This window comes from Pongo pygmaeus, chromosome 19 (genome assembly GCF_028885625.2).
Source record: "Pongo pygmaeus isolate AG05252 chromosome 19, NHGRI_mPonPyg2-v2.0_pri, whole genome shotgun sequence".
In the NCBI taxonomy this organism is placed as follows: domain Eukaryota; kingdom Metazoa; phylum Chordata; class Mammalia; order Primates; family Hominidae; genus Pongo; species Pongo pygmaeus.
In genome coordinates this window covers 8592529-8615606 of record NC_072392.2, presented here as the reverse complement: position 1 = coordinate 8615606, position 23078 = coordinate 8592529, and the positions used below count along the sequence as shown (strand labels likewise).

At 50.3% G+C, this 23078-nt stretch overlaps 1 protein-coding gene across 6 annotated transcripts; it reads left to right on the top strand.

The window, feature by feature from the left end:
• The first annotated feature begins 2044 nt into the window (after positions 1 to 2044).
• CCDC42 (coiled-coil domain containing 42) lies at positions 2045 to 21451 on the top strand. 6 transcript variants are annotated; one of them, XR_008494982.2, is made up of 9 exons: positions 2080 to 2240; positions 3209 to 3476; positions 3803 to 3908; positions 4257 to 4361; positions 6315 to 6512; positions 12431 to 12652; positions 12812 to 12970; positions 20701 to 20846; positions 21024 to 21451. XR_008494982.2 is itself a non-coding variant. In XM_054456806.2 (8 exons), exons 2-8 carry the CDS (start codon positions 3394 to 3396, stop codon positions 17806 to 17808), a joined length of 951 nt encoding a protein of 316 aa, XP_054312781.1. In that variant the 5' UTR covers positions 2045 to 2240; positions 3242 to 3393; the 3' UTR covers positions 17809 to 18009. The 6 variants fall into 6 exon arrangements, 4 of the variants coding, with proteins under 4 accessions (XP_054312781.1, XP_054312780.1, XP_054312779.1 ...); XM_054456806.2 differs by lacking the exons at positions 20701 to 20846; positions 21024 to 21451 and adding an exon at positions 17731 to 18009 and having other exon boundaries at positions 2045 to 2240; positions 3242 to 3476; XM_054456805.2 differs by lacking the exons at positions 20701 to 20846; positions 21024 to 21451 and adding an exon at positions 17731 to 18005 and having other exon boundaries at positions 2054 to 2240.
• The last annotated feature ends 1627 nt before the right edge of the window (positions 21452 to 23078 follow it).

The window sequence follows — 23078 nt, the reverse complement described above, 5'->3', positions numbered from 1 at the left end:
CTTATCAGCAGCACGAAAACGGACTAAGACAGGGTTTCAACATATGAATTTTGAGGGGGGCACAGATTCAGTTCACAGCAGCGAGGATGCAGGGAAATGAAGACTCTCTACGCTTTGTAAATTAGACTTGTAAAGTCTTCAGAGACTCACATATGACTTGCGAGATCAAGGCTGTGTTCTGGCAGGTCTCTCACCATTGGCAAAAAAAAAACAGAAAAGTATCATTCCCATTGAATATCCTGCTACATAATGAATTTTCACGTTGAACATTTAATTTCCCATTTAAATAAACCCATCTGGAATTTGATTTCTATATGCGTTTCTTTTTTCCAAATAATTAGCTAGTTATCCCAGCACCATTTGTGGCATAATCTCTACTTTCCCTACTGGGATATGCCATGATAGCATATAATACATTCCTATAGAAACTTGAGACTCTTTCTGGATTTTCTATTCTGTTTATTGTATCAAGGATCATAAACTGGGTCCCTGTACCCCATTTCAGGGCTCCAGATGTGTTTTTGATCTTGTTTCGGTTTTGGTCAGAAGTGTGTTTGACTATTGTGAATTTTCATGCCTTTAGGCAGCTCGCAAAGTCAGGGCTATCTTAGAGCAAGGTACTTGCCCAAGCCCTTAGAGCACTTGAGGTTTTTTGCCTGGAGTGACACTAGCAACATGCTGTTTTAACAGTTTCACCTTAGAACACATTTTGGTGTCTGGCAGTGGACATTCCCTCTCATTCTTCTTTTGTGATAGTTCCTTAAGTACTCAGTTCTCTAGATGAACTTTTACATTGTTTTGTCAACATCTGTGGGGAAAAAAACTCTCTGAAATTTTGATTGCAATCGCATTAAATTCCAAAATTCATGTGGATGGAATTTACAGCTTTACCATACTGAACCATCATTTAGACATTTTGTAAGTCTGTTCAGTTCTTTTATATCCTCAGGAGAGGGGAGGGGAGGAGAGAGGGGTGGGAAAGCGGGAGGGGGAGGGAGGGGGGAAGGGAGGGGGGGTGGTGGGAGGGGGAGGGGAGGGGAGGGGAGGGGAGGGAAGGGAAGCGAGTAGGGGGTGGTGGGAGGGGGAGGGGAGGGGAGGGGAGGGAAGGGAAGGGAAGGGAAAGGAAGGGAAGGGAAAGGAAGGGAAGGGAAAGGAAGGGAAAAGAAAAGATGGGGATAGGACAGACCTCTGTAAATCCGAGACAGCCCTGAGTCTTGCTCAGGGTCCCTGGGAGGGCAGTGAGACTCCAGAGAGGGATGGTGGTGTGCGAGGATCACGAAAACTCCCATGATAGGCACCAAACCAAGCAGCAAAAATAGCTTCCAGATACGAGGAGATCCTTGGGCAGGAGCAGAGGATGTCTTACAGCTACCTCTATGGACCAACCTGGCCCTGGACCACCTGATTTCACGGACGATCAAGGATATGTCTCATATACGTGGCGGGGAGGGGTGATTCCAGAAACAGATAGCTTCCTCCTCAAGGGCTGGCGTTGCACAGCTCCCAGGCTGAGTTACGACCTCAAAGAAAGGGAGGGGAACCCCAGATTGACTGTGCCAGCCTCTGTGGATAAACAAGGAAACATGCCCCTCCGAGGAGCTTGAATCGTTCTTGGCGGCCTTATTGTCGCCCTGCTGGGCCTGTTCCTCCGGGGCTCCGGTGGAGAACCACCTCTTGTTTAGGGGTAGGGTGGACATTGCGTGGGTGTGTTCTGCGTGGGGTAGGGACTGTCTTGCTTTCTCTGCTGAGCCCACCGGACTAGGTGGAAGCGACAGGTGTGTGTGATGGTCCGCTCTGGAGGGGAGGCTCCGGCGGAGCGTGGGAGGGGAGCAGGGCTGGGGTGGGCCGGGATGGAGGGCGCGGCAGACGGCCAACAGGGGGCGCCAGACGACCGGCAATGCGGCGGGGCGGACTGGCCGCGCCCGGGACACGCCCCCGCCCGAGACCCCTAGCCCACCACAACCCACGCACCCCACCCCGCTCCCCCTCCCAGACAGAGAGGAGCGGAACGGGCGGCGTGGCGGGCGTGGCGGGCGTGGCGGGCGTGGCGGGCGTGGCGGGGGTGGCGGGCGTGGGAGGAAGGCAGGCAGAGAGCAGAGGGGAGCCTGCGCCCGGCGGGAGCGAGCTCAAGATCCCGGCCAGAGTCCAGCCACAGACCCCAGGGCGTCCGCCGCACACCCGCCGTCCCACGCGAAGACGTCCGACCTCCAGCCAGATGAGTTAATGCACGCAGCCTGACGGTATCAAGGAAGGCGGCCACCACGGAGTGAACATTTTAAATAGGGTCATTTCCGTTACCGTGTTTTGGCATTTCTCCCTATTTTAAGTTTATGCAAACAAAAACGCGCAGGGCCGGGCGCGGTGGCTCATGCCTGTAATCCCAGCACTTTGGGAGGCAGAGGCGGGTGGATCACCTGAGGTCAGGAGTTCGAGACCAGCCTGGCCAACATGGAGAAACCCCATCTCTACTAAAACTACAAAAATTAGCGGGGCGTTGTGGCAGGCGCTTGTAGTCCCAGCTGCTCGGGAGGCTGAGGCAAGAGAATCGCTTGAACCCGGGAGGCAGAGGTTGCAGTGAGCTGAGATCCTGCCATTGCACTCTAGCCTGGGCGACAGAGCGAGACTCCGTCTCAAAAAAACAAAAACAAAAACAAAACAAAACAAAAACACTGGCGCAGGCCCGGAGTCTCTTCTTCTGAGGGGCCTGGCCTGGGCCCTCCTCCTGTGCCTGTCCCCCCTTCCCCACCCCACCCCACCGCGTGCTGGGCCCTCCGCCTGGTTTCTAACCTCCCGCCTCCTCGCGACTCCACCCCTGCCGCCGCTAAGCGCCTCCTTTCTTTCTCTGCTCTTCTTCGTGGCCTTCTGCCCAAGGCCCGGCCCCTCCCTCACCTTCACCCACACCTGAACCCAAGGGAGGCCCCAAGAGCAGGGCGCCCGCACAAGGCCGCTCCTCCACCCGATGCCCCTTCTCAGCCACACTCACCAGAAGCTGCCTCCTGGCCCTGGGCTCCATGGCAACCAGCATCTAACCAGGCCTAATGCCTTCCTAGAGTTCCTGAGGGCAAAGGGCAGGAGCAGAGAGCACGACCCCAGCAAGGGGAGGACCAATGGTGGCAGGAGGCAGAGGGCAGTGCCTGGACTCCACGTGCCGGCCACAGAACCAGGCAGCCTGTTGCTAGGTAACCACATCTCCCATCACTGCCCCCAGCACATCGTCCTGAGCCGTCCATCCTGTCTCCAGCCACCTTCTGTGAAGTCTCAAACACCATCATCTGTGGGACCCTGAAGGCCGAAGGGAGAAACAAGAGCGCAGCCACCACCCCTGAGCCACAGTTGCTACCCACAATTTCACTGTGAAGAGTCAGCTGCCTGGGCCGTGAGGTCACTGCCACCATGAGTCTGGGTATCATGGAAGAGGAAGACCTGGCCGAGTACTTCCGGCTGCAGTATGGGGAGCGGCTGCTGCAGATGCTTCAGTGAGTGTCTGACCTCTGTGCCTGGGACCACTCACACCCACCCCATACCTCATCTTCCAACCTGTCTGTCCCCTCCTCTCCTGTAACCCAGTGCCCCAAATAACCTTGGCACCAGTCCACCCCATCACGCTGGTCTCCGCCCCGTCACCCTCCCCCAGCTCACTCGTGCATGGCCCTCTATGCTTCTCAACACAACATTCCTTTCCCTCGGAAAGGGAGAGAGGCCCCTCTGCTTCCCCATGGGTATCTGTCTCCACGGGTTACTCCCAGCCCCAGCCTACCCCGTCTCAGAACACACCGCCCTCTGGTGTTCACATCTTGGACAGGAAACTCCCCAATGTTGAGGGGGCGTCGGAGTCCCCATCCATCCGGCTACTGGAGAAGAAAAAGGAGACGAAAATCATGCATCAAACTATGGTGCAGAAGAAGAAGGTGGGGACTCAGGGATGGAGTGCAGAGGGGCAGGAAAGGAAGAGGGTGGGCTGGGGCTCCGGGAGAGCCTGTGCACAGCCCTCCATTTTCTGGGTGGGGTGGCTAAAGCCAGGAGTCCTCTATGGTGGTCTGGTCTCTTTGGGGAGAACAGAAAGGATCTGGGTCTTGGGGGTACCACTGTCCAGGGATGCTCTGCTCTGAGCCAGGCATGGGGTGGAAAGTGGGAGGCTCCTATGGACCCTCTTGGGCCTGGGGATGGAGCCTCTGGGGCAGGGATGCTGGGGTCTTCCTTGGTACTCATGTCAGGAGCCCTCCTGACCTCTCTGCTCCCCCACCCCCACCCCAAAGATGTTTCAGCGCAGAATGGAAACCCTGAACCTGCGCTGGGAGGAACTGGGCGTTAAGGAAGCCCAGCTGAAGGCTCACATCCAGAAGTTTGAGCAGTTCATCCAGGTTTGAAGGGGTGTGGGCGGCCGCAGTGGCTGGGGGATCCATACTCTGCAGGTGGGCAAACTGCCACTCTTCCTCCTTGCTTCTGCTGACTCCTCACCCTGAGTTAAAAGCATCCTTAGTGTTCCAACATTGCCTGGCACTTCCCTAGGCATCCTTTATGTCCCCCACCTGTCTCTGTTTATAATTTTCCATTTACCTATCAGTCTCTGCTCCCTCTAGATGGCTGTTTCCTATTTCTTTTCCAGTACCTAGGACATACTGTTTATCCAGTAAATGAATGCATGGATGAATGAATGAAAGTGCTACAGCCAGGACTAAGCACTTGGGGAATACAGTGATGAATGAGACAGAGTTTTAGTCCCTCCACCCACCCCACCCCTCCATCCTTGTCCTTGTACTGAAGGTCCAGGCAGGGGATGGTTGAAGGACCAGGCACCAGAGTCCACTCCAAGACATCCTCTCTCACTTCAGTCTTTAGTGGAGCAATTTAATCATCTTAAAAATCCAGATTTATCCAGACCCACTCCAGTTAGCACTTACGCAGCCCTGAAGGGCCTGGTCCAGCTCCGGGAGTGGGTAATGATTGCCACCGGCCACAAAGAAGCCCCGCTCTCAAGCACCTTCCTTCCTACTCTGTGCCTAAGCCGCGTGGGACAGGAAGTCCTTGGACTGGGCACATTCTCAGGAGTCCAGTTCTTCTTAGCAGCCAGAGAAACACTTATGGAGTGGTTGGGGCAGGAGGAGATTTGGGCATGAGGCATTCTCCAAATGGCTCTCAGAGGGTCTGTAGCTTCAATTCCCAGAGAGTTTGCTACAAATACGGACCCTAGGGGCTTCCCTTGTTTTCAGTATGTCTGAGGTTGGGCCCAGGCTTCTATGTTTTTTAAAAAGCTCCCCAGGCAGTTCTGATGACCAGGTGGATTTGAAAGTCACTGGTTTAGACCCCCTCACAGTCCTCTCCTGGGCTTACGGGGCAGCGTACAGATCCTGCATGCACCTTCCTCAGTGGCCTCCAAGTGCCACCACCACATACACCCTCCATGTGGAATCACAGGAGCCCCTGAAGGGAGAAAGGAGTCACAGAGGGCGAGGGGTGGGTTTGCCCTTAATCTTAGGGGAGGACTCTGCAGAAGGAAGAGGCAGGATTGGATTGATTGCGGTAACTGAGCCTCATTCTGTCCTCTGGGCATCGAACTGCCTGTTCCATCTCCTCCCTCAGCGGGATGCCAGTCTGAGCTCCTAGGAGCATGCTCTCCCCGTGGCCTTACCCCCCAGGCCCTACGGCACCAGACGCATCTCCTCTCTCATCTTGCTGGAGCTCCAGCCCTGTTGTGCCCCAGCTTGTGAAAGGGAGAGGGGCTCCTGCCTCCCATCTCCACAGCTGGGAAAATGGAAGCACCGAGTACTGAATCGGGAGAAAATTCTCGCCTTCCGGCTCTGGTCCGGGAGGGGTCCTTCTGCTCCATGGAAAATGGCCACCACTAAGAACAGAAACCACAGAAGCTTTGTCAGAAGGGTTCCTGCTCCCACTTCTGGACTTTCTCAGTCTTCTCGGGGGGTTGAGTTCTTCCAGACTCTGAGCCCAATGCAATGTAGGTCTTCCCCAGTCCACTCTCTGAAGTCCAGAACCCAAGTCCCACAGGAAAGAACCATTTCCTGTCTGCCCCTCTGGCCCCAGGGCCACCTGTTGACTTTGAATTAAACCTCTGTCCTCACAGCCCCCTGAGCCCCCACCTCAGTCCACAGAAATCCCTTCAGCCAGCTTCAAATAACCCTGGAGAGCCTATTCCTTCACCCCTCTTCCGCACCGTGGGTGGCCCAGCAATCTCTGCCTGTTGCTAGGATGGTTTGTGCAGACAGAGGGGTCTGAGGGCACCACCAGCCCCAGGAAGGCCTGGGCCCTGGGAGGGCCGGGCGAGGCTTCCTGACCAGTGCCACCTCCCCGGGCTCCAGGAGAATGACCAGAAACGGATCCGCGCCATGAAGAAAGCCAACAAGGAGCGAGAACTCAAGCGCCAGCACATGCAGGAGCTGACCAAGGGTAAGCAGGAGATGGTGGCGCTGCGGCTGGAGCACCAGCGGCTGAGCGCCAAGCTGAAGGACTACTCCATTTTCAACAAGTACCTAGAGAAGGTGGTGGAGAACTCTGAGGTGAGTCCAAGGAGCAGGGGAGCCAGCCCTGGCACCTTCCTCAGCCCCACCTCCTCTTCCCCCAGGGCCTGGGGCCATGGGGTGGAGTTCAGGCTCAGCTGGCTGGGGACTGTGGACCCTCTGGGCCCCAGAAGCTCTGCAGGATGGGCACCCTGCTCCGAGGAGATGCAGCCAGCCCTGGGGGACACTGGGGAGCAGCTAAAAGAAGCCTCTGGTGAGGCTGGATGAGTTTCTCAAGGGGTGGGGCCTAGTGGTGTATCTTTGTGTGTCTGTGTGAGCCACAACTGTGTATATATCTTGCATGAGTTGCGTGTCTATGTGTACATGTGTGTCCATGGCTGTGTCTTTCTAAAGGGGTGTGTGTGTGGGTGTATGTCAGCACGTGGCCTCCCTCTATCCCTGCATCCCCTCCTCTCAGTGTCTTCTGTTTACTGGAGAGAAAATTGGGGAAAGGAAGGGAAAGGAGTTGGAAAAACACCCAACCTCCTGCAGAACTGGGGTGCTTCGTATGTGCTGGGCCCTGGGGTTGGTGCTTCACACGGGTAACTTCATTTAGTTCACTGGTCAGCCCCAGGGGGAACCCAAGCTGATCATCCTTTTACAGAGAAGGAAATGGAGTCTCCGAGAGGTTAAGTCACCTGCTTAGAGTCTCACAGCTCGTCAGTGGGGAGAGCTTTGCTTTTAGCCACTCCTCAGTGGGCCCCACAGTGCCATTGATGAGGGCTGTCCCTGCAGTCCCTGTGGCCAGAGCCTAGGAAACTTCTTGGTTCCACCGTGCCTCTTGCAGCATCTGACACTGCCGATGCCCCTCCCGGAAACCCCCCTCTGCCCTCAACTTGCTGGAACCTCCCTCTCTCTCCTACCTCTGGCCCCTCCTTCTCAGGCTTCTTGGGCGGGGGCGCCTCTTCCCAGCTCCTTCTTATGTGGTGGGTCCAGGTTCTCTGTCTCAGATCCTCCACTTTTTTTTTTCTTTGAGACGGAGTTTCGCTTTTGTTGCCCAGCCTGGAGTGCAGTGGCTTGATCTCGGCTCACTGCAACCTCCACCTTCCAGTTTTCAAGTGATTCTCTTGCCTCAGCCTCCCGAGTAGCTAGGATTATAGGTGCCTGCCATCACGCCCAGCTAATTTTTGTATTTTTAGTAGAGACAGGGTTTCACCATGTTGATCAGGCTGGTCTCGAACTCCTGACCTCGTGATCCGCCTGCCTTGGCCTCCCAAAGTGCTGGAATTACAGGCGTGAGCGATCCTCCACTTTTCTTCTTAGCAATGTCCAGGGCCTCCCATGGATGCCACCCATGTCACATTATCTCCTCCCCCATGTGACCAACAGCCAGGAGATCCCCTCACTAGGGCAGATGGAGGCACCCCCTCCAGGGGTGTGGATCCATGTCCTCAGGGAAGGGGCGACAGGATGCACAACTGTTTAAAGGTCCCACAATTTCCATATCAAACCACTAACCTAATTTACTCATGCGTGAGTCCCACCTCTGCATTATTTCCTCCACTCAAAGGTGCTACGTACTATAAGGTCAGTGGTTCATTTCATGGTTGGGGTTTGTTGGGGGGGCAGGAAGCAAGGAGGGACTACCAGATTAAAACTGCAGATGAATTACAAGATGTGGCCAGGTACGGTGGCTCACGCCTGTAATCCCAGCACTTTGGGAGGCCGAGGTAGGTGGATCACCTGAGGTCAGGAGTTCTACACCAGTATGGCCAACATGGTGAAACCCCATCTCTACTAAAAATACAAAAATTAGCCGGGCGTGATGGCAGGCGCCTGTAATCCCAGCTACTCGGAAGGCTGAGGCAGGAGAATTGCTTGAACCCAGGAGGCGGAGGTTGCAGTGAGCTGAGGTTGCACCATTGCACTCCAGCCTGGGCAACAAGAGCGAAACTCCGTCTCAAAAACAAACAAACCAAAAAAAAATTGTAAGATGTGTCTTGAATTCAGAGTTGGTAAAATATGTATCTTAGAATGGAGGAAATTGGCCTATGTCTCCCTCCTAAGCTTGAGACCCCCACATTTAACTCATCCCATGCACACTCATCTCATCTGCTTCCTGCCACCCCCAGGACAGCCCTGCCACTGGTGCGACCTGTGCTGGTGAAAGGCAGGACCACCCACTCACAGCCCCGCCAGAACTCGGGCCTCCTTGGCTGCTCCCTCTTGCTCAGTGCCACAGCTATCAATCAGCAGATCTGGTCTGTTCTGCCTTGGAAGTATTTCTGGAATCCAGCCCCTGCCCCTTCCTCATCCAGGCCACCAGTGGTACCTCATCTGGAGTTCAACTCCGGCGTCGTTCCTGGCCAGCCTGTTCAGCATTCCCCCAGCCCCCCCTCTTTCTCTTTTTTCTTCTTTGTTTATTTTGTTCAGAATACTTTAAGAATACTGGAAAGTATAGAGACTCACATAACAGCAACCAAGTACTCATCCCACAGCTTTGCTAAATCTTCGTATTTTCCCCATCTGCCCCCAGTTCTTTTGTCTTAAATCAAACACTACCGATAATTAAAATCCAGTAAATGTAATCCTTTCTGTCCTTCCAAATCTTATGTTTCTTCACCTGTCCTCAGACATCAGGAGTATCCTGCTTTTAAAAATTCTCAAGTCATGCTTGTTTTTATTATTTTGTAACATTTTGTAACATTTTGTAACATTTAACGTTTTGTAACTTTTTATTTGAGTATTCTGCTTTCAAAAATTCTCAAATTTTTGAAATTTGAGATTACAAGCTCACGCTTGTAATCCTAGCACTTTGGGGAGACCAAAGTGGGCAGATCACGAGGTCAGGAGTTCGAGACCAGCCTGGCCAACACGGTGAAACCCTGTCTCTACTAAAAATACAAAAATTAGCTAGGCGTGGTGGCGGGTGCCTATAATCCCAGCTACTCCGGAGGCTGAGGCAGGAGAATCACTTGTACCCGGGAGGCGGAGGTTGCAGTGAGCCGAGATCATGCCATTGCACTCCAGCCTGGGTGACAGAGCTAGACTCCGTCTCAAAAAAAAAAAAAAAAAAAAAAAAAAAAAAAAAAAAATCTCAAATCATGCTTTTTATTATTTTGTCACATTTAATGTTTTGTAACTTTTTATACGGAATTTTTAAAGCATACACAAAAGTAAAGACAATAGTCTATTGAACATCTGTTGCTCATTACCTGATTCTAATAATGATTAATTCATAGTTACATCTCCCACACTTTCCCACCTCTGCCATTTTGAAGCAAACAATATATTTTCATCCATTTGTGTCTCTCTGCAGTATGTATCTCTAAGAGATGAGAGCTCTTTTTAAAATAACTACAACACCATTGTCACACCTACTATAAAATTGATAGTAATTCCTTAACATCAAATATCAGTATCATTTATTGCACAAAATGGGCCAAGCGTGGTGGCTCATGCCTGTAATCTCAGTGCTTTGGGAGGCTGAGGTGGGAGGATCACTTGAGCCCAGGAGTTCAAGACCAGCCTGGGCAACAAAGTGAGACCTGGGCAACAAATCTGCAAAAAATTAAAAAATAAAAATCAGTCAGGAATGGTGGCACACACATGTGGTCCCAGCTACTTGGGAGGCTGAGGCAGGAGGACTGCGTGAGCCCAGGAGGTCAGGGCTGCAGTGAGCTGTGTTTATGCCACTGTAGTCCAGCCTGAACAATAGAGTGAGACCCTGTCTTTTAAGACAAATTATTGCACGGATGCTTTTTGTACAGTTGGTTTGTTCCAATGAGAGTCCATATAAGGTCCTCGCACTGCCCTCATTTGGTATGCTTCTTAAGCCAGACACAAAAGAGGTTATATCGTATGATTCCACTGATGTGTTTAAAAACAGGTAAAATTAATCTTTATTGATAGAAGTCAGAATATTGGTTTCCTTTACTGGTCGGGGGAAGACACTCACTAGCAACCCTTTCTCATTTATTTGCTAGAATACTACCATAAAGAAAAAGACTTCATAAAGAGATCCTTTCCTTCATCAACCATTTGATTACTATGTGGGTCTCACAGAAAAAGTTTGTTAAATGCTTTATTTAGTTTTCAGAATAATGAATTTGTTCTCTAGCACTGACCTGTAATGTTTCTAGTATCATTGTGAACTTATGGATTTTTAACATATTTGATATGTTTTAATCCTTTGCACTTATTCTTACTAATGTTCAAATCCTCTCATCTTTAGGCAGTGGGAGGCTCTTCGATTTGGCACCTAAATCCTTTTGACATCAGCATTAAGTTTTAGAGGTGTGTTCCTAGTAGCTCTGATGTGGTCCATTTATTTGAACTGTGGTACGCTGTTGCACTGGGTGCCAGATGAACTTTCAGAAATGCAGACATGAATTGTCTCTCTGCTTCTTAAAATCCTTCAATGGATAAAGTCCACACTCCTTCCCAAGGTTTACTGAGCTCGCTTGCTTGCTTGCTTGCTTTTCTTTCTTTCTTTTTTTTTTCTTTCTTTTTCTTTTTTCTTTCCTTTTTCTTTCTTTCTTTCCTTTTTCTTTTTTCTTTCCCTTCCTTCCTCTCTCCCTCCCTCTTTTTCTTTTTTCTTTTCCTTCTTTCCTTCCTCCCTCCCTCCCTCTCTCTCTCTTGTTCTTCTTGTTCTTGTTCTTCTTCCTTCTTCCTTCCCTCTTTCTTTCTTCTTCTGCTTTCTTCTTCCTTTCTTCTTCTTCTCAATCTCTCCCTCCCCATCTTGAACTCAGGCTACCTTCAGCATCCTGAACATACCACCCCCTATTCCATTCATCTTTGCCCAGGCTGTCTCCTTCACCTGTACAACTGCCTCACCTCCCTACACCTGCTTTTGCTAGCTATCTTCTATTTATATACCTCCCATCTCATTTCAGCCACCCTTTCTCCCGTGAAACCTTTTCTGGCTGTTCCTACCTCCTTCTGTGCTGGGTTGGGTGGCCCTTCCCCAAAGAGGCATATTTGGGGAAAGGCCAGCAGGGCAGTTCCCAGGACATGCATCCATTACTGGAGATGTCATGAGATGGAGAAGGTGCTTGGGAAGTTTCCCCTGGGTGGCTGAAAGGCATGCTTTGATAAGCCCCTAGGAAGGCAACTTGGCATCACAGAACTGGTGTTCATGCTGCCTTCTAAAGAGCATGGGTTTCATGGCTTCTGTTCCACTGAGTGGGACCTGAGGATTAGGGCCAGAGTGGCATGGTTCTGGACCAGGCTGGGGGAGGTGAGCTGAGTCTGGCAGGCCACCTGCCCCACCAGCACCCTCTCTAGCCCTTGCTTCTCCCTCAGCAAATGAACAAATACCAGAGATCACCAGATTTCCCAGAGTCCCGTCCAGCCCCATCCCCCAGTCATAGATAGGGCTTATCTTGCTGTTGTAACTGACTGTTTACTTGTCTGTCTGTCCTCCCTCCATGCCACCCCCCAAGCTGTAAGCTTCCTAAGAGCAGAGTCTGGTTTTCCTAACTCCTGCTATTTCCCTAGCATTTAGCATAGCTCCTGGCTTGTAAGTGGTTTCTGGTACAATCTTGTTGAATAGGAAATTCTTGCCTTGGGAGACATTGCGAAATGCCTTCCATCAGCAATTATCAACCCTGGCTGTGCCTAGAGCCACCTGGGGACCTTTTGCACTTGTTTATTCATCTGAATCTCTGGGGGTGGAGACTGGCAGGTGTCCTTTTTAAAGCCCCTGCAGGTGACTCTCACATGCAGTTCAAGTCGAAAATCCCTGGCCCGGTTGTGCATCCCCCTACCCAACAAATGGGCCGTGGCCCTCACAAACCCAGGAGAAGCAGGCAGCAGGACCCCAGTGTCCCTCACAGCCTCTGGCTGTGACCCTGGCCAAGGGCCTGCCTGCCCAGGTGTCCAGGTGTCCAGGTATCCAGGCTGGGGGTTGGCAGGACTGGGTGGCTCCCTCAGGCCCCAGGGGCTGGCTGTACATTGACCTGAGCCCCTGACCACAGTTCGAGGAGATCCATGAGGTGATTGCGCGCTACAAGACACTGGTGAGCATGCACCACGACCTCATGCAGTCTGCACAGGAGGGCCAGGAGAAGATTGAGCGCGCCAAGGCCCGGCTGGCACGCTACATGGAGGAAAAGGATGATGAGATCCTGCAGCAAAACAATGAGCTGGCAAGGCTGCAGATGCGCTTCGACCGTGCCCACAGCAATGTCATCATCTGGGTGAGGGGCCCGGGGCGGGCCGGGGGCTCCCAGGCACTGGGTGAGTGAGGGCCCTGAGCATACACACACACACACACACACACACACACATACACACAAACACACAAACACACACACACCACATGCTGTGCTCATGCCCCGTCCTTATCCACTCTCCAGGAATCTCGCTGGGCGCACATCCAGAACACCGCAGCCAAGAAGACCCTCCTGCTTGGCACCATTAAGATGGCCACGCTGAACCTCTTCCAGATTGTGAGCAAGCAGCTGAAGGAGGTGACCGAGGTGGCACTGGAGGACACCCATAAGCAGCTGGACATGGTAGGAGGAGGGGACAGGCACTGGGCCCGTGGGGTCGGCTGGGCCGAGGAGGTTGCCATTTAGTTGGGTGGAAGAATGAACCCGACCGAGCAGCAGAGCAGGGACTCTCAAAATTTAACAACATCAGGATCACCTGAGAGGGTGAGGAGTGTTACTGGGCCCCACCTGCAGAGTCTCTGATTCAGTGGATCTGAGATGAGAACTCATGAATTTGCATTTTCAGCAAGTTCCCAAGTGACACTGCTGGTTTGGGTTCCATACTTTGAGAACCATTGCATTAGCACCAAAACCCTTTTTAGCCCCAGTCTACACAGCAGTAGCAGGGACCCACTATTGAATCCATTAGTTGTGCAAAACAGCCTTATTAAATTCTAGTGAGATGCTGTGGCTTGCTGAAGGCTTGAGCTTGAGGCCCACACTTTGTTAAAAAAGGAAATTGGGGCCAGGCGTGGTGGCTCACGCCTGTAATCCCAGCACTTTGGGAGGCCGAGGTGGGTGGATCACCTGAGGTTGGGAGTTCGAGGCCAGCCTCAAAAAAAAAAAAAAAGAAAAAGAAAAAAAAAAACAGCAATTGACCTAGAGGTACTTTCCCTACTTTTACCAAAAAAAAAAAAAAAAAAAGGTGAAATTCATGAAATATACACAGCTAGGAAAAAGGAGTTCCCTAAAACAAATAATTAGCCTACACTTTAAAGCCTGTTTGAACAGAATTATTTTATAGCCCAAAGGAGAGCGTTTGTAAGCAAGTGTGTTCTGGAAGTAGCAATTCTCAACATTTTGCCTGTACACTCCTAGAGTTTATTGAGGACTCCCAGAGAGCTTTTCTTTATAGGGTTGTATTTATAATTGCCACAATAGAAATTAAAACAGAAAATTTTAAAATATTTGTTTAATTCATTCGTTTTTAAATAATGATAAGTATGTTAACAGAAATAGCATTTTTTATGAAAAAAGTTTCAAAAGTGTTTTGTGAGAAGAGTGGCATTGTTTGACGCACTTGCAGATCCCTTTAATGTCTGGCTTAACAGGACAGGCAGGTGCTCATGTCCACTCCTGAGTTCATTCTGCTGTGATAGCATATGTCATGGAAACTCCTCTCTGGGAAATGCCACTGTGTGCTCATGAGACAGTAAGAGCGAAAAAAGGCAAATAACATTTTAATATTATCGTTAAAAGAGTTTTGGCCTCAAAAACCCCTGTGACCCACAATAGGGTCTCAGAGACTCCAGAAATCCTCGGGCCCCCTCCCCTCGGCCTCCCTGAGGTCCTCAGGCCCTTGCCCTTAGCTGTTGTAAAGAAAGATGCAGCAGGAGGGCCCAGCACGGTGGCTCACACCTGTAATCCCAGCACTTTTGGAGGCTGAGGCGGGTGGATCATGAGGTCAGGAGTTTAAGACCAGCCTGGCCAACATGGTGAAACCCCATCTGTACTAAAAATGCAAAAATTAGCCGGGTGTGGTAGCAGGCACCTGTAATCCCAGCTACTCGGGAGACTGAAGCAGGAAAATCACTTGAACCTGGGAGGCGGAGGTTGCAGTGAGCCAAGATCACGCCATTGCACTCCAGCCTGGGCAACAAGAGCAAGACTCCATCTCAAGATTCACTGGGAGATGCTGCCCTCCAGCAGCTCACTCCCACAGGTACATCCCCTGCTGAGACCATAGCTTCTAGTCCATCTGCTCCAAATTTTGAGTTTCTGAATCCCTCTCAACTTGGATTCACCTCTACAGGAGAACTTCAGATTGCCCAAAAGTTATTTGAAAATATCTCACTTCATTCCCGTAGGAGATGAAACTACTCACGGAAATACACATGACCGAGTAGCCTACAGATTTAAACTTAAGGACCTGGGAAAGTACAAGTTGAACTAAGAGACCAAGGATGGAGAGAAATACAGACTGCCCTTGGTTCTTAAGGGTCTGAGACAAGGGCAGTAATTGCTTCTGAGCTTGCTGGTAACCTGAATGAAAAGCCACCTGTAGTTCTTATACTAGAATAAGAAAAAATAAGGTTTCCTCCGAGACAATGTGCCTTTTCCCAGCACTTAGTTCCCACTGAAATTTCTCGATGAGCCTTCACTGACACTCTGTGAATAATGTTCTCAACAGCATCCCTGCAACCGATGCAGGCACTGGCTTTGTAAGGCAGCTGCTTATACAGAACAAGGAACGTGGTGCACAGGACAGCTTAGGAAAAGTGATTCCGCAGAAGGCCAAGTCAATCTGAATTCCTTAGAGTGTGTCATGGAAGGTTTGGCATTATCCCTGAAGAAAAACCAAAGTATCTGAACAAGCATTTTCCAGACTGAATCCTGAGATACTGTTTCCTAGGGGAAATAAAAGGACTCTATAGACTAATACATTTAGAAACTCTAAATTAAACGAAGATAAGATTAAAAAAACAAACAGGACTTGGAGTCTTTGCTATAGTTCTGTGCCCTGAGATGCTCCCAGCAGACAGCGTTTCTAAAACTGACTTGACCACAGAACTCCTTTGGGGCATGTGACCACTTATTACAAGAACATAGCTCAGGAAACGCTGACCTGTCTTCTCTGTCATCTTGGGAAAGCTGCTTTAATTCATTGACTCTGTTTTCTCATTTGCAAAATGGGAATGATATTGATAATGGTAACAGTATCAGCAGCTGACAGTTGTTGAGAGCTTTGGACAAAGTCTGTGTAGTTCCATCTCCAGAGACAGCCTTGAAAAGGAGAAGATTTAGAACTGAAATCCTTTATTTTTTTTTTAATTTTAGGTTCAGGAGTACATGAGCAGGTTTTTTCTGTTTTTGTTTTTGTTTTTTGTGAGAGGGAGTCTCGCTGTGTCACCCAGGCTGGAGTGCAGTGGTGTGATCTCAGCCCACTGCAAGCTCTGCCTCCCTGGTTCACGCCATTCTCCTGCCTCAGCCTCCTGAGTAGCTGGGACTACAGGTGCCCGCCACCATGCCTGGCTAATTTTTTGTATTTTTAGTAGAGACGGGGTTTCACTGTGTTAGTCAGGATGGTCTTGATCTCCTGACCTCGTGATCCACCCACCTCGGTCTCCCAAAGTGCTGGGATTACAGGTGTGAGCCACCACATCTGGCTGAGCAGGTTTGTTATATAGGTAAACTCATGTCACAAGGGTTTGTTGTACAGGTTATTTCATCACTCAGGTATTAAGCCGAGTATCCAGTAGCCATTTTTTCTGATCCTCTCCCTCCTCCCACTCTCCACCCTCAAGCAGATCCCAGTATGTGTTGTTCCCCTCTTTGTGTCCACATGTTCTCATCATTTAGCTCCCACTAATAAGTGAGAACACGCAGTATTTGGTTTTCTGTTCCTGCGTTAGTTTGCTAAGGATAGTGACCTCCACCTCCATCCATGTTCCTGCAAAGGACGTGATCTCATTCTTTTTTATGGCTACATAGTATTCCGTGGTGTATAAGTACCACATTTTCTTTATCCAGTCTACCATTGATGGGCATTTAGGTTGATTCTCTTTGCTATTGTGGATAGTGCTTCAGTAAACATCCCCGTGCATGTGTGTTTATGATAGAACGATTTATATTCCTTTGGGTATATAACAAGTAATAGGACTGCTGGGTTAAACGGTAGTTCTATTTTAACTCTGAGGAATTGCCATACTGCCTTCCCCAATGGTTGAACTAATTTGCATTTCCACCAACGGTGTATGAACGTTCCCTTTTCTCCACAACCTCAGCAGCATCTGTAACTTTTTGACTTTTTGATAGTAGCCATTCTGAGTGGTGTGAGATGGTATCTCATTGTGGTTTTGGTTTGCATTAGAACTGATATCTTAGAGGCTGTCTGAGCCAATCATTTCTCCCTCTCTCCTTATTAAAGATGAAGAAACTGAGTCCCAGAAAGATGGAATGATTGCCCCAGACCTGTGACAGGGGCCCAGCTAGGTTATCTGACTTCTGGAGCATGATTTCTGTGTCATGCTGACTGTATGCTCTTTAAAAAACAGAAGCCAGTGGACAGAATTTACATTCCTTTTCATGATTCAAGGTTATCATGATGAGCATCAGCTCTGGGTTTTGAATGCATGACCACCTTGAGGGCGGCGAAGTTGTGAAAAGTGGTCTGCCCATGCTGAGGAACCCTGCCTGCTAAATCCTGTTCATCCACTAGCCTGCTTGTGACCTTTTCTTTCTTCTCCCTCCTGCTCGACTCTCAGCCTGGACTTCATACATCACCAGGTCTGCCTCCAGGAGTTCCCAACTCCATCCCTGTTTGTTGCTTCTAATCGGCTACACCCGATACTCAATTTCACCTCAAAACATTGTCAAATGAGAGAAAGTGGCCTCCTCAAGAAGTCAGTCATGGCTGGGCGCAGTGTCTCATGCCTGTAATCCCAGCCTTTTGGGAGGCCGAGGCGGGTGGATCACTTGAGGTCAGTAGTTCGAGATCAGCCTGGCCAACATGGTGAAACCCCATCTTTACTAAAAACAAAAAAATTAGCCGGGCATGGTCACAGGTACCTGTAAGCCCAGCCACTCAGCAGGCTGAGACACGAGAATTGCTTAAACCCAGGGAGCGGAGGTTGCAGTGAGCCTAGATCGTGCCACTGCACTCCACCCTGGGTGACAGAGCAAGACTCTCGTATCAAAAAAGTAAATAAATAAAAATTTAAAAAGAAGTCAGTCACAGGACAGCAATGATGAACTCTTTACAAGTGAATGCCTGGGATGCTCCATCTTGGGACAGGGGAGGCCTCTGGGGGGCTGAGTTAACGCTGGGCTCCTTGCCTTTCTAGATCCAGCAATTTATCCAAGACCTGTCGGACATCTGGGCAGAGGTGAAAAAGAAGGAACAACAGCAAGTCCGGATTTAAGGAGGCTGCCTTGTTCTAGAATGTCCTGAGACAGAGGTAGTGAAAAAAGAAGTCGTGAGCCTGCGGTCCAGTCAGTCCAGCTTGGGACCGATGCCCGCTGTGCCTTCCTGCTGAGAGGCACCTGCTTATTTTCCCCCGTGGACCTCACTCTATCCCTGAAAACAGTGAATGTTATAAGAAGTTTGTTCTCAAGTTCTCTCTAGCCCTTTGGTAGTTTATTCATGGGGAAGAGTGTAGCGACGGGGGAGCCCCTCAACAAGCACTCACTCTCAAAGCTGGTCACCTAGGCTGCCTGGGAACTAGAAACCACATCTTAGGTCTGGTGTCCCCTCGGCTTTGGGCTCACACACAGTCAGTGTTCAGGTGGGCAACAAACCAGTAGGGTCAGTACAGAGGACTCTTCTCTCATCCACCACTTCAAACTTTATTTTATTTTATTTATTTTATTTTATTTATTTATTTATTTATTTTATTTTTGAGATGGAGTTTTGCTCTTGTTGCCTAGGCTGAAGTGCAAGGCGCGATCTCGGCTCACTGCAACCCCTGCCTCCTGGGTTTAAGCGATTCTCCTGCCTCAGCCTCCCGAGTAGCTGGGATTACAGGCGCCCGCCACCATGCCCCGGCTAATTTTGTATTTTTAGTAGAGACAAGGTTTCACCATGTTGGTTAACCTGGTCTCGAACTCCTGACCTCAGGTGATCCATCCGCCTTGGCCTCACAAAGTGCTCGGATTACAGGCATGAGGTGTTTCTAATTTGGGTGCAAAGACCCACTTAAAACTACGAAGGCAGCTTCCCAAGTCAGAGCTGCAAAAGTGCTGAGTCGATCACTCTTCCCTGACTTCAGGAGCAAGCTCTGCTCGCCTGCCCCACTGTGTGCGCTAAAACATGCAAACCAGTGTCAGCAACGCTAAGGAAAGAATAGCCCTAGTTACTGCCCTAGTTACTGGGCAGGCCACCAGTAACTAGGGAGGGATCACTAATGTGCCAAATGACAAGCTCAAGGCTCAGGAGCACCTCAGCAAGCTGGGATAATGGATTAAAACCAGCCAAACTCAACTCAATCGAGGTCAATGTAAAGTCTCAAACTTAGGTTCAAAAACTCAATTGCACATTTTTAAATCAATAGCAAAAGCCAAGTCAGAGAGCCGTGGGGAAGTAACATGTATTCAACAGGGACTTCATTTGTATCCGCCTTTTGAAAACCCAGTGAGGCATCATTATCCTGACTCACAGAGCAGGATGCTTCCCTGGGAACCCTGGCTATAGGACGACAGGGCCAGGATTCACCCCTGGGTCTGCTCTTCCTGAGCCTGGTCTCTCCCCCTCACCAGTCTGCCTCCCAGAAGGCAGAGGCCCTGTACTTTTGTCCCCAAAGCAGGCTGAGGAGCAGACTTGAACAAGGCTCCGTGTCTCCTCCCTGGCCCTGTGATCCTAGACGGCCCTCAGACTGCCCGGATTCCTGTTGCCTCAGGGAAGGCACTGCTGCAGCTGCCCTGCCAGGATCACTGCGTGGCTGCAGTAACCCCTCACCTTCACATACAACACCTTACGACAGTCGTTCTCAGGCATGGTCCCCGGACCAGCAGCGTCAGCATCACCTGGCAACTTTACCAGTTAAATTCTCAGGCCCCACTCCAGACCTGAGAACCAGAAACTCCAGGGGTGGGACCCAGCACTCTGGGTTTTAAGAAGCCCTCCACGCGATTCTGACGCGTGCTCACGTTGAAGAACCACTGCCCTACAGTGACCAAACACTTTCAAGCACCTGGGCTCCATTCATTTGCTACCTCAAGAAGCAATACGTGTCTACCTGGGTCAGCGTTTAGCCAGAGAAGTAAGTAGATAGATAGATAGATAGACAGATAGATAGATAGATAGATAGGATAAATAGTAAATGGAAGATAGATAGTAGGTAGATAGATAGGAGATAATAGCAGATAGATGATAGATACATAGATAGATATAGAAGATAGATGATAAATTAGGTGATAGATAAATAGCAAATAGAAGATAGATAATATGTAGATAGGAGATAGACAATACATAGTAGATAGATGATAGATAACAGATCAATAGATCAATAGATGATAGATAAATAGTAAATAGAAGATACACGGTAGATAGATAGGAGATAGATAATAGATATTAGAGATAGATAATAGATACATAGATACATAGACAGATAAATACATAGACAGATAGATGGTAGAGAGAGAGAGATTCTTCTGGTATATGTGAAGGGCTTTGTTTCAGGGATTTGACCGTAGGCAGTCGTGGGCACTGGGTAAGCAGTGTCTATAAAGCAGCTGTCTTCCCATCTAATGCTGGGGCTTGAAGTTCGCAGGGGAAATGGTTGGGAAGGAAGCATGGAGGTAAAGTACAGGAGATCAATAGCACAGGCTGGAGACCCGAGGACAGACAGGCAGACAGAAACCCATGTCAGTTCTTGTTGCTTCTGAAATCGGCAGTGTGGGCGTCCTGCCAAAGCCAGGATCCTTCATCCTGGAAATGAACACATACGCCTGGCCCAGGGGCAGGAGACTGAAGGAGGTTCCAGGGGAGGGCGGGCAGATGCAGGGCTGGCCACCGCCTCACACCAATGCCGCGAGTCAGCAGGCATTGAGTAAGTTTGTGGATTTGTGGCTTCTCTTGTACTCAAGAAATCTGCCTAGACCCACAGAATTTCTTCTGCCCCAGGGCTGGGCCCCTTTTTAAGCCTGAAAAATGCAACAATATCAGAGTGAGTCCGCCCCCAAATCCCCTACGGGAAGCTCTCTGTGACCCACACTAACAGGACACACCCAAGAAAAGGAATTCTGAGAATACAATTCAGCCTAGGCACGCTGACTTATCCTGAAGCCTCCACGCTATCATCATCTCCATTTCACAGGTGACGAAACCAAGGCAAATCTGCCTTCGGAAGAGAGGAACGGATGCTGGAGGCTGCAGTCCTGCCGACTGGCCCTGGCCAAACAGGCGTCTCTAGCGGATGGAGGGCAGAGGTCACCTCACACACCCAGGATGGCGAGTGCTAAGGTGGTGCTCAGAGGGGCATGGAGGGGTTGGGGCTCTCCAGAAATGGCCGTGGGTGAAGGATATGCTGCTGAAATAACTTCCCCACGTTCAGCCTCCTGGGCTGGGTCCTGGGAGGTGGAAGAAGGCACAGAACAGGCAGTTCCCCCAACTCCCCAATATACACACTTCCTCCCACAGCCCCGTCTTCTGCTGTCTCTGTAAGGTGGTGTTTGAGAAGCCCAGGCTGTTCGGCCTGAACACACTTCCTCTTGGAGTGTGCAAGGCCCCCTCAGCACCACCCCCACAGCACCACGCAACGCCCTGTGCCAGAAGCCGAAGGCCCTCCGTCTGCCTCCTTCCTCTGTGCTCCCTCCTCGGCTTCACTGCCCTGCAGCCCCAAGTTTCCAGGGCTTGACTGAAACAGGGACTCCTCAGGGTCACACTCAGAATTCCTGTGATCACACATAAGCTCATCCTGAGACACATGTGTTTGCACATGTGTGTATAACTTACGCTGACATTGCCTGTGTGTAACTCTGCATGTGCATGCTATAAGTGTGCATAACTCACCCTGATACTGCAGATGTATAACTAATATGCGCATATTATATAAGTGTATAACTCTGATATTGTTGCGTATTTCATGCTTAAAAAGGGTGGTCCAGCCCTGGGGCAGAAGAAATTCTGTGGGTCTAGGCAGATTTCTTGAGTACAAGAGAAGCCACAAATCCGCAAACCTACTCAAGCCCACAGAAACAGGGAGAACAAATCCAAATGGGGCAGGGATTCACAGGCGCCAGAGTGATGGGGTCCTCCCATCGGGAGGGTAATGGCAGTCACAGACAGGCCCCTGCTCCTTCCCTACCCCACCCCAGCCCCATCTCAGGCCTTCAGCATGGCTACCCGGGGCCCTATAGCCACATAAAGAAGCCAAGACGACCCAGTCAAGAGGGATTCCAATTCTCAGATGCGTGAGATCACGCTCCAAGAACAAGAAGATGAAGTTAAGTGCCTGACTGGAGTTTTTCCCAGCAAGAAAAGACACTAACTCACGAGAGCAGAAATAACTGATTTGTTCCAGAAATGAATGGTTCTCATCAGCAAAGGCAGGAAGTAGGGCTCTGGGTGTTTTATGGATAAAGGGAGGGAAGAGGAAGGAAGGCCTTCAGGAGCTCACTCTCAGTGTAGAGCACTCGGTTCCCCTCCAAACCCGTGAGCTCTTCCTGATGGGTGGGAGTAGGGGAAGGACAGAAGAGGGGGTTGGAGGGGCTTGGGGGACTAAGAGCTGAGCCTGCAAGCAGGCAGGTGGCCAGACAGCTGCATGTCTGTCACAACGCCCTGCCATACACACAACCTCCAAACTGCTGCTGAGGATGGGATTAGAACCAAGCTTTGAGCACCCTTCCATTAGAACCAAGCTTTGAGCACCCTTCCAGGTGATCTCAGTCTCCCTGGAGTAGCTGAAGAGCCTCTGCTTCTGTGAGATCAGCTACTAGCCCTTGGGATCAGCCCCCCTCCTCACAAGTTTTTACCCTCAAAGCCCTTTCCCCAGCTTCCAGGCTAGGGTCCCACATATTACGAAAAAGGCTTTTGGTCAGCTGGAAGGGCTCTAGAACCTTCTGCTTCTCCTTTCAAGCCATCTTAGGGTTGATCACTTGGGCATCTGAGTGAGCTCCTATGCTCCTGGACTTTCAGTCCCAGCAATGTTTACTGGAAGCCTTCCATGTGCATAGCAGGTGCTGAGGCCTAGCGGAGTCCCACGAGACCCCTGTCTCAGGCCAATCTTCTTCTCTTGGGAGATCAGAGCTGCTGAAAGCTGTGACACCAGCCCTGTGTAGCTTCCTCACCTGCAATGGCCTGAGGTTCCCCTTAGCTTTCACCTTTGAAACACCAGGAAGAGGCTCCCAGTGTAGGCCATGGAGTGCAAAATGATGAGCCAGGCTCGGAGGCAACTGGAGTGTGATGTCACCCTCGGGGGGTAGAGGGGGGGACAAATAACCATTTTAGGAATCTTATGAGGAAAAGAGGTGGCTCTAGAAACATCCAACAGAAAGACAGCCGGCTGCACAGCGATACGAGGCTGATTGTGTTAGTTTTCTAACAAATTACTGCAAACTTGGGGTCCTAAACCAACACTCACATGTTACTCCACGGTAGCAGCTCAGAGTCCGCATGGGCTGGCCTGGCTCTGCTCAGGGTGTCATGAGGCTGCAACCATGCCGTGCACTGGCTGGACGGTCACCTGGAGGCTCA

What these genes read in the sequence shown, in the direction of transcription:
- CCDC42 (XM_054456806.2), top strand. Translation starts at nt 3,394, where the DNA reads ATGAGTCTGGGTATCATGGAAGAGGAAGACCTGGCCGAGTACTTCCGG. An exon ending in AGGTGGTGGAGAACTCTGAG is followed by an intron (nt 6,513 to 12,430) that starts GTGAGTCCAAGG and finishes CCCTGACCACAG; the next exon opens with TTCGAGGAGATCCATGAGGT. An exon ending in ACAGCAATGTCATCATCTGG is followed by an intron (nt 12,653 to 12,811) that starts GTGAGGGGCCCG and finishes TCCACTCTCCAG; the next exon opens with GAATCTCGCTGGGCGCACAT.